General features: G+C 43.7%; 1 protein-coding gene across 1 annotated transcript; it reads right to left on the reverse strand.

Annotated features, from left to right (window-relative positions):
• Nucleotides 1-1,104: 1,104 nt before the first annotated feature.
• Nucleotides 1,105-8,183, reverse strand: DAPL1 (death associated protein like 1). The gene is made up of 4 exons (XM_058839982.1): nt 7,965-8,183; nt 4,516-4,603; nt 2,829-2,892; nt 1,105-1,361 (listed from the first exon to the last, which is right to left on the reverse strand). The coding sequence occupies exons 1-4, from the start codon at nt 8,008-8,010 to the stop codon at nt 1,242-1,244; spliced, it is 318 nt and encodes a 105-aa protein (XP_058695965.1). The 5' UTR covers nt 8,011-8,183; the 3' UTR covers nt 1,105-1,241.
• Between the last annotated feature and the right edge of the window lie 2,765 nt (nt 8,184-10,948).

Raw genomic sequence — 10,948 nt, forward strand, 5'->3', positions numbered from 1 at the left:
ATACCATGACTTCTTGGAACACTATACCTTGAGACTGAAACAGAGAGGAGAAGCTAACAGCAACTTAACCATGGAGTGAAGTAAGATCTGCTTGACCTGAGACTGTAACCTATAGGTGTGCCTGCCTTGTCTGTCTCCGTGCCAGCTCTGACAATTCACCACCCAGCACTCCCTTCTGCATACAACTAGACATAAATCAAAAACCTCCACTCTGTATGGGGATCAATTTCTTGCACACCAAAAAAGTGAAAGAACCAGTTTTGGGACAATACTCTTCTGCAATCACTACCATAAAAAAAAAAATATAGTCATAGCAGAATTAAATTCAGAATCAGTGGAGCTCCACAACCAAATCTCAATAGCAGGACATTATTTATTATCCTCTAGCTCTCTCTATTGTCCCTGGGGTCACTGCAAGCAGGTGATGGCTCAAGGACATTGCCTGGACTGGGATTTACACTTGTTCCTCCCCCTTTTTAAGCTTGACCCTTCACATCCCTACTATTACCAGTCAGTGCTAAGTCTCATACCCCATTCTACCAACTCTAACTCCAAACTGCAGTCACAGCATTCTCTGCACCTTGTCTCCTCCCTGCTACCTGCCCTCCTATGCCAAGGGTTCAGCTCCAAGTCAGGTACTTCCTTCATTCAGCCACCCCAAATAGGTTCAAATAGACTGTTTCCACTGAGTTCTTCCTGCTTGCTGCATCCCTGCAGAGGAGCTGGGTTTTCTTACAGAAAGAAATGCAAGTGAAAAATACTTCTTTCATTGCACTGGAAACCTTCCCAGGACTTTGTGAATTACTTATCATGCAGCAAGTCTCAGGCATGCATTAACCATGGAAAACCTCAGGTTCAACTGAATGAAGCCCCATGTCTCAGTCATGACCCGCTTTCTTAGAATCAAGTTCACATCAGCTTTGCTACCATTAAACTAAAAAAAAACCCAAAACAACAGGGCTGACAGTTTCCATTCCTACACTCAAAACTCACACAGTAAGTGAAACTTAGACTTTTTGGCATTCAGTAATTACTATATACCAGTAACAGGTTAGACAGAAGCCATGATATTGTAATAAATCCTAAGTACATTTAGTAACTCTTCTTATATTTTATTGTCAGTAACAGAAACACAGCAAGATACAAGGCACATAGCTTTTGAGCACTTCACCACAGCGTGCTAAGTGCTATATGAAATAGAAACTCACTTTTAAGTAAACATAAGTATTTCAATGATTATCTTAACATTTCCGTGGCTGTTGAATAATGTAAATTCTTTTAGGCAATATGAACTTCTCCAAAGTAGGCTGCGGCTTTTGGTGAGCCACTTGTAATGCTGCTGCATGGATTTTGTGGCTCATCTGTAACATTAAAGGGGGAAGAAAAAAAGTTGTGATAGAATATAGATTTTCAGCTATTCTCTTTCTGTATTTCATCCTATTAAAGTAGTTTAAAAGAAGCAGTAAAACCTAAACCCACAAAAAGTTCAAGTCATTAATACACACAATCACAGTAACTCGGCATATTTAGTTATAATTTCTGTTTTCAAAGTGACATTAGTCTGACTTCCTTTAGGGAATTTTTGAATCTTTTTTTCTTCCCTTGTTTAGCAGTTCATAGAATGAGCTTCCAAGATAAGGAAAACACAGCAAATAATCAGTATGCCAGAGTTAACAGTAAGTTGAATCAAATTCTTATTTTCCCAGGTTCAAAATCATCATTATTACAGTAGATAATTATCACATTCTAAAATAGCAAGGAAGCTTTATATACAAGATTCTGGAAACCAACAGGAGAAGGAAACAGTGGGTCAGAACAGAGGAGATGAGGACAGATGGAAGAGAAAGAGGATGAGTTGTATCTGTTCTCCTTAAAAAAGTCTAAGCAGAAATTCAAGATTTACAGGCTAAAGATATAAACACAAGTGTTGATAAAAGGCTTGTGTTGCAAATATGCAACTGATGTTTTATTGAGCTCTAGGGACGAGGAACCTAGAGAGATAACTATCAGATCTTCAGATTACCATGCAAACCAAAGAGCTGCTTCTAAAGTCAGCTCTTCCAAAGGGCAGGTGTGAGTCTGCACCAGCAGCCTGAGACACAGGGCAGGAGCTGTAAGCATGTGATAAACAGAAGGGTCCATTAGCAGCTGTGGGATACAAGATTTTGCAGGATCCCATGTTATTCCTAAGAGACAAGTCAAAAGGTTCTTGACTGAGTGATGTCAGGCCTCAGATGAAACAGCAAGATATGGGGCAGCAGTAGGACATGATGTGCTTGTTGTCTCAGAGATCATTCACAGAGCAGGACATTGGATCACCATCCTGGTGTCCCCTGCCCCTGCCAGTCATGCCACCTCCCTCCCTCAAACAGCTCTGTATTTTTGCTGGACCATTACAAAAGTTGGATTCCCACAGTGGGATAAAGCACTGAAGACAAGGTTTTGTTCTGCACTGTAATCCCAGTTCAGCCAGACACATGCTGCTGGTAATTCTTCCCCATATTTCACTAAAGCTAATGCATCAAGCCACTTCACAAGCAGGACACACCTCACTGTCTGGCTGTGCTTCTCTCTACAGGTATGCACAACTACCCAGGGCACGGCGCAGTAACTGGGAGAGGAATCAGTAAGGAGAGAAGACCAGGTAATTTCTGGCCATCTAGCAGCTCAGCCACACAACCACTACAGAAACAAATCATCCCAAGAACATTTAGTGGCAGATGAAAAACCTGCAACTCCCAGACACCAGTTTAAGGAAAGTTCACTTTTTAACTTTTTTTTCATGTTTAGATTTATGAAGAAACACTGAGTTTTTCTTCCAGACTTACTTTGTTCAGTGCTTCTGCTACCAAGACACCCATGTTCTGAGGTTTTGCAAAACTGACAATAGCACTGTAAAGCAGAAGAAAAACGTGTTTAGTATTTCCATCTCACAGAAACACTTGAGCACTTGTCACTTTCATTTTCCAGACTTCATACAGAACATTTTGCAATATAAATTTAGGGTTTGGAGCTAAGTCTTTTCATCACATTGAAAACTATATAATATCAAAAAGGGCATGGTGTTTCAGAATGGAACAACAGAAAATCTGTGTGACATGCTATTTTATTCAGATATACAAAAACACTGTGTAAGAAATATCCTTGACTATCTCAAAAAGGATTTTTTTTTTTTGTACACTGAAATAACTTGTCAGAAGCTGAGGAGTTATACCCTGATCTACAAAAAGTTTTTTTGATTTCAACCCAGACACAAGAAAAAAAAATCACCCTCTGCTTTTGGAGAGTGTTTCCTCTCACAGCAACTATTTGTCAAGCAAGAACTTCTTTTTCACAAGATTATCCCATTAAATTCTCCATATTCTAGTGAATAACACCATGTTACCAATATTCCACAAATAAACAAATCTGTGGATATGAAATTACTTCAACAACAGGAAGAACTTCAGACAGCACATTCTTCTGATGATACTATTACATCCACTGACACATCTGTAGCTTAAAATGGAGTAGGGAAAAATCATAAACCCCAAACACCATAAACATGACCCTTGAAAAAGCAGATATTGCTTTAATGAAGTTAATGATTCTGTGGATCAGGCAAGACATTCCTACTGACATTTCAATTTACCAATCAACAGTTTGCTACACTGACAAATATAAGTTATTTAAGATCTGTTTATACCATCGAGTAACTATGACTATGGAAAAGACAGCTGCAAAATTACACCCAGACAATTGGTGACAAGTGAAAATAAAAAGTTTCTAATCCCAGAAGAAAACAACAACAAATAAAAAACTTCAGGAACATCACAAGTCTTTCAGATTTTACTGTCATATCCTTATATTGGTTGACTTAACTTTTTGTTAAGTGACATTGAAGAAAAGTTCGTGAATTTAACAAAAATGTTCAGTCTTTGAAAAAGCTGCAAGAAAATACTTGTTTAAACGACTACATCAACTGGTTGCTGTTACTTTATTCAAAACAGAAGCATGCCTTCATTTCTGGGGCAAAACAGCTTGATTAACCTTATAAAGTAGCAAACAGCAAAAGCCAAATTAGATTTTAGACTGAAATAGGGGGTATAGCCTATACAGGAGATAAGACTCTTCCTTGGGGGTAGCTGATGTGAGTTTAATTTCCTTCAGAATGTGGACAGCCTAAAGTTCATTCCTACTTCACTGGAAACTGTTTGGAAATAACTGTACTGGAAATTACTCCTTTATTAGGCAGAGGTATGCAATATATTGTTTTAATTTCTGTTCCATAAAACATGACAATAGAGACGAGATTCAGCCTTTGCCTTTCATTGCAAGGCACTGTCCTTGGGTTTTGAAGTTGTTGGGTTTTGGAGTTTTTTAAAATCAATACTTACTTCAATATCAGCATTGTAATTGCACAAGTTAATTTAAGAATTAAACTCTTGTAGAATAAGAGTTTTCTTTGTTTTCAAAGATCATTACCTATGAACTTGAGCTACAGGGCAGGGGTGAACAGGCCCTGCATTGTAATACCTTGACTTTTCTTTTCCTGGAGGTTTAGTACTTTTCTCAACAGGTCCATTTTCTTGCTTTTTAGACACTCTCATACCTCCAGCTTTAACTGCAAGAAGAAAGTGAAATGTAAGTAAAAGCAGCTACAGAATTACATATCACATTACATACCCAAGAAGAGAATACTTTTTCTCCAGAAAACCATTAACCAGAAATAATCTTTCAGTATTTAACTCCATGCCTTACTTGTACACACACATAAACAGGAGTAGCCAAAGAGGTGCAGCAAAGGCTTTAAAATTCTGTGTTGTGGCAGACTCAAATCAACTTCCAGATACCAAAAATCAAGGAATCAGAGTGGTTTCAGGCACTGCTACATATATTAAACCTTAACACCTTATTATGTTAATATGCATTCTTCCCCAGAAATTATTACATCTCACACTTGTATTTTAAAAACAAAAATGAAAACCAAACCACCACCACTTTCAGGATTTTGAACAATGTGACTAACAGCAATAAGGGTTTCATGATTAGTTCAGGGTATTCCAGAATAAATCTAATAATGCAGATAAGAGCCAGATGCATACTCATCTTGTGTTCCAACATGGTTAGTTATATTTTATTAACATATCTGCCAATCAAAACTAAATAGCACTAATTAAGCTACAGGTGACCTAACAACAACAATTTACATTCTGAAGCATGTCTGAAAACTGAATTCTGAACAAAGAACATGTAAAGTTATCTAAAACATTCTCTTAAATACTTTCTCTCTCTTCAGGAGAGCATTTTAAGTTTTAAAACTGTGAGTAAGTAAGAAAGAACAACCTTAGTGTTCTTTTCTCATGCTGTTGAACAAGTTGCTTCTCCTCTCAGCAAGACTCCTATTCTGATCGTGAACAATCAAGGCAAGAGTTTAAATTTGGGGGCAGGAGAGAATAGGGAATGGGGAAAGATTTCTAGAATGACTCAACTAGCTAGCATGGGAAATGCATTTGTATCCATCTGTAACTAACACCCATTGTCTACCAAATCTGACTCCTGACCTTGTATTTCTTGATTGTGGGTTTATTTTAAAAACAAAAATTCTCCCTCAGTCATGTCGAAAGCAGCACTACAATATCAGAGTTATGCTATAGCTAGACTTGGCTTTTCTTCTCTTTATAAAATGACATAATACAGTTAATTACACTGCTGCACAAGCAGCAAATTCTTTGCACAATCATCTTACAGCTGCAAATATGCTGGAGACCTAGACTGAACTTAATCCTTCTGGCAGCCTACCTGCAAAATGAAAAGTATCTGAAATGAAAGTTTCAACCGTTTGTTTCCAAATATCTACCAGTAAAGAGAATTGAGATTCTAAACACCCTCAACTCACAAGGTGTGAAACTTCCTTGTCTTTGAGGCATCTTCAAATCTTCAAACTAGGATGACAAGGTATGTAAAAAAACCAAACCAAACCAAAAAAACCCAAACCAAATATCAACAACAACAAACCAGATCACACAAAAAAAGTCCTGGCATCTTTCAAGACGTCTTCTTGACATCATTTCTCTTTATATAAATTCACCCAGAACCCCAATGCAAGTTATCCCAGGTGTTCTCCCACAGATTTTAGGCTCTGGTCTTTTTAGGAACTAGCCAAACCACAAACAGGAAAATCACTAAAATTTTGGATTTAGGTAAAAAAAAAAGGTAACTGAACCTAGACCCACAACTTTTGGTTTGGGAACTTCCCTCACATGCACGACTGGCAATTTCTAAATACAAGCATTGTTTCTAGTTTTAATTTAGCAGGACAAGGAGATCCAGACAAAGGCAGACATTTTAACACTATGAGGCTTTACACAAAGCACAACGGGAGCTAGGCAAGGAGGAGACACCCAACACGGGAAGAGATACTGAAGCATGGAGAGTCTGGAATTGTGTCTATTACCAATAGGCCCACAAAACAATGCTATCTAGAGTGATTAAAAATAACCCGTCTTCCTTCCTATCTCTGCACTGACTTGAAACTAGCCACTAGGAACAGCTGTCCCACCTGCTCACACACATCCATGGTGGGGGAAGAGTTAAACACAGATGCATCTGGGGTGCACCACAAAGCTGTTTTGTAATTTGCTTTCCAAAGCAATAGAGAAGTATATCAAACTTTTAATACAGAGCTCAATTTTTTTATTTTTATAAGTGACCTGTTAGCCATTTAATCTAACAGTTAAGTGACAAAATCTTTTCTATTTTCCATTTTTTAAAAAACATGTATTTTAAAAATAAAACAAGAAAGGAAGGAGGCACATTCCCTTTTATGCTCTCCTCTCCAAAAAAAAAAAAAATCCCAACAACAAAAAAACTCAAACAAGAAAACCACACAAAAACAAACCAAGCAAAAACAAAGATAGCTTGGCTGAATACTGGTCAGAATAAAGACGCCCACCTGAACTTCAGTCACTAAGTACATGGTTGAAACCACTTATTCTGCTACCTCCATGCCAAGCTGGTCCCCACTGCAGTCACACATAAGCTTCACCAAGACCTGCAAGTCTACAAGTTACAGTATAGTTTACTATCACAAACAGATAGTTTACTATCATGCAAGTTCAGAAAGACCAGTACCTCCTCCAGGTCACTGACTGCAGTGGTTTAAAAGCCCTTTCAGGTACAGCTCAACTGTCCCTGACACACACACATAAAAATCCAAGAATGGATTAGAGACAAGCTGAAAAAAATTATTTACATCCCAAATTCATGTTAAAGCATGCTAAAAAAAACCTCCTAACAAAAAATATTTTCAAGAAAACAAAACAATTCTTAGAGGTATGGGGAGACACACAAGTATGTGCTCCTTAAGCACTAGCTGCTCCTAATAAACCGAGGTGAAGCCCTAACTGGTTTAAAGCCTTGTAGTGACGGCTCCTCAAGGGAGGGCCCAGGAGCTGCTTTCACTGTATGCATTTACATGCTCCCCCAACAAATACAGGCGCTACTACTCTCGCTACTATACTCTTAAAATCCCAGTACTACATCCTTACAGCCGATGCCACACGGGCAGAGCGGCGGCTGGAACAGTAGGCTGCTCAAAGGCTGCCTCACAGAGAGATATATCAGGGCAGGGTGGTCTTGGTGGAGTGGAAGTAAATTCTTCACATTACTACAGGAGGCGAGGGATACGGCTGCAAGATTAAACACAGACATTTAATTGAACATGAACAACCCATTTCTCTCGCTATCCCTCAATAACTCGTTCGCGATCACTGAGCGGCACCAGCCCCGCACCTGCCGACCGAGCGCACCCTTGATGGGGCGGCTGCGGGACCCGCTGGGCCGAGCGGGCCGCGCACCACAGACCCGCCTCCACCATTCCCGGTCCCACACTGCCGCTCCTCTCCGCGGAGCAGCTGCATCTGTGGGGGACAGTGCGGCGGCAGAGCCCCTCACTCCGCGCCCGGAGCGGCCCCAGCCCCTACCTGCGGGATGGCGCCGGCCCGGTGGGATACCCCTCCTTAGCGCCATGGTGGGAGCGGGAGCGCCGAGAACCGAGCAGGGTAGGGCAGGGCAGGAGCACGGAACCGCGCTGGAAACCGCGAACCGACCCGAGCGGCAGCGCCCTATGTGGTTCGGGGCGGGACGTGGTCGTGAGAGGCGGGGAGTGGTGTGAGAGGAGGTGTGAGGAGCGGAGGGCGGTGTGAGGGGCGGGGAGTGGTGTGAGAGGAGGTGTGAGGAGCGGGGGGCGGTGTGAGGGCGGTGTGAGGGGCGGGGAGCGATGTGAGGGCGGTGTGAGGGGTAGGGAGCGGTGTGAGGGCGGTGTGAGGGGTGGGGAGCGGTGTGAGGGCGGTGTGAAGGATAGGGAGCGGTGTGAGGGCGGTGTGAGGGGTGGGGAGCGGTGTGAGGGCGGTGTGAGGGGTGGGGAGCGGTGTGAGAGGTGTGAGGGGTAGGGAGCGGTGTGAGGGCGGTGTGAGGGGTAGGGAGCGGTGTGAGGGCGGTGTGAGGGGTAGGGAGCGGTGTGAGGGGTAGGGAGCGGTGTGAGACGTGGGGAGCGGTGTGAGGGCGGTGTGAGGGGTAGGGAGCGGTGTGAGGGCGGTGTGAGGGGTAGGGAGCGGTGTGAGGGCGGTGTGAGGGATAGGGAGCGGTGTGAGAGGTGTGAGGGGTAGGGAGCGGTGTGAGGGCGGTGTGAGAGGCTGAGAGCGGTGTGAGGGCGGTGTGAGGGGCGGGGAGTGGTGTGAGAGGAGGCGTGCGGAGCGCGGGGCGGTGTGAGGGCGGTGTGAGGGGTAGGGAGCGGTGTGAGGGGTAGGGAGCGGTGTGAGAGGTGTGAGGGGTAGGGAGCGGTGTGAGGGATAGGGAGCGGTGTGAGGGCGGTGTGAGAGGCGGGCAGTGGTGTGAGAGGAGGCGTGCGGAGCGCGGGGCGGTGTGAGGGCGGTGTGAGGGGCAGGGAGCGGTGTGAGGGCGGTGTGAGGGGTAGGGAGCGGTGTGAGGGCGGTGTGAGGGGTAGGGAGCGGTGGGAGAGGTGTGAGGGGTAGGGAGCGGTGTGAGGGCGGTGTGAGGGATAGGGAGCGGTGTGAGGGCGGTGTGAGGGATAGGGAGCGGTGTGAGGGCGGTATGAGAGGCGGGCAGTGGTGTGAGAGGAGGCGTGCGGAGCGCGGGGCGGTGTGAGGGGCGGGGAGCGGTGTGAGGGGCAGGGGCATTTAAAAACCATTGCTTAAGATTGAAAGGACTTGATTTAGTGAGGTAAATCTTACCTTCTTCAATCAGTAGTGTCTGCTTGAGACAAGTAAAATATTGTCATTCTCTTGCCCTCTTTAAAAAAATGCATGACCTTAATAAACATTGACGTTTTACACAAGGTAGTAGAAACACAACTGAAAGTAGATACAGCTAATCTGAAATTATTTACTGTAAAAACTCCTCAACATTTTAATTTTCAGTATTTAAAATTACAAAAAAAAAAAATTCTCTTTTAATGTTTACCATCTATGTTGTAAACTGTGCTATGGATGAAGAAATCTTGATGACAAAAGTTGTCAGTTTCTGAACCTGAAATCGTTTCGTATCGAACCTGATACGTTTCGTATCACGACAGCGGTATCCCCGGGGCTGTAGGAGGATGAGGAAGGGCAGGGCGGCAGAGGAGGGGTCTGAGGCGTTCTTACAGCGTTCCAAGGGGATGTGTGTGCGCTCCGGGGAGTGAGACAGCGCGGCAGCAGCAGCGCAGCACGACCGGCGCTGGCTCTTCTGTTGCCCGCGGCGCTCGGCGGCTGGAGGAGGCGGCTGCTCGCGGTGCCTGCCTCAGGGAGCGCGGCCCCGCCTCGGGGAGCGCGGCCCCGCCTCGGGGAGCGCGGCCCCGCCTCGGGGAGCGCGGCCCCGCCTCGGGGAGCGCGGCCCCGCCTCGGGGAGCGCGGCCCCGCCTCGGGGAGCGCGGCCCCGCCTCGGGGAGCGCGGCCCCGCCTCGGGGAGCGCGGCCCCGCCTGTGCTGCCCGCCCGCCCTGCGCTGCTGGGCCCGGCTGCGGGCGGCTCATGCGACCGTCAGGCGTAGTGTCAAAAAGATGTTCTTACATTGCTGTAAACATGTTCTGCTTTGCTGTGCTAAAGCATTTCATCACAAAAATCAGCTCTTTTAGGGATTCTGAAAGCAAAACATGAAAGAAGAAAAAAATTAGTTAGTCTTGTAATTATTTGGAATTGTCTTTAATTTGATCTCAATGATTAAAAAAAAAAAAAGGAGAGAGGGAATGTAAAAATAGGATGTGATTAAGTGGAATCTAAAGAAAGGGGAAATTAAGTAAAAAAAAAAAAAAAAAAGAAATGGAAGATAAAATAGACTAAGAAACCAGTAGGTATTTATAGCACAACAACCATCTTATGGGTAGCTACTATTGGCTTGGATCTTTAAAGGAGAAAAAAATGAAAGGACATCCAGTCTAAACTAGATCTCTCTGATGTTTAATTCTGTATGTATGAGGCAGGAAATAGTTTTAAAAAGCAACAATTTCCTCCCCAGAGAAACAGCTTACTTTGCAAATCTTAAAGTCAATAATGCTGCATGTCTCTGCCCACAAAGATTTAGCCTGAAGTGGATGGTGGCAATTTTGATTGGGGAAATAAATTCAGGTAAAATGATCTGCAGAAGGCAGAACAAAAGAAGACTACTCTGAAGTACTTGGTCAGTAGTAAGGGGTTTTAATATTCACGTTACTCTGCCTCAGCAGAGAAATGCTGATTTTTCAGTTTATGTACCTGAGCTGTTTGTTACTGCACAGATTGGAGAGGTGAAGTTTCATTACTTACCACATAAGGCAGTCCTGTAGTGCAGCTTTGGTGTGCTGCCTAAAGCAATAAAAATGATAAGGTTTAGTGCCATTGTACATCTGTTCTAGGAATTCTTGGGACAAGCATGGGAACTTGGTTTAAATAAGAAATTGTAAGTTCATGTTGACTTCTTATTATATTAAATATA

The sequence above is a fragment of the Poecile atricapillus genome, chromosome 5 (assembly GCF_030490865.1).
Source record: "Poecile atricapillus isolate bPoeAtr1 chromosome 5, bPoeAtr1.hap1, whole genome shotgun sequence".
NCBI lineage: Eukaryota > Metazoa > Chordata > Aves > Passeriformes > Paridae > Poecile > Poecile atricapillus.

Bases quoted from the DNA above. Each gene is read 5' to 3' on its own strand.
- DAPL1 (XM_058839982.1), bottom strand. From the start codon at position 8,010: ATGGCGCTAAGGAGGGGTATCCCACCGGGCCGGCGCCATCCCGCAG. The intron at 4,604-7,964 runs GTAGGGGCTGGG...TTCTTCTTGCAG, and splicing joins GGGCCGGCGCCATCCCGCAG to TTAAAGCTGGAGGTATGAGA. The intron at 1,362-2,828 runs GTAAGTCTGGAA...TTAATGTTACAG, and splicing joins TAGCAGAAGCACTGAACAAA to ATGAGCCACAAAATCCATGC.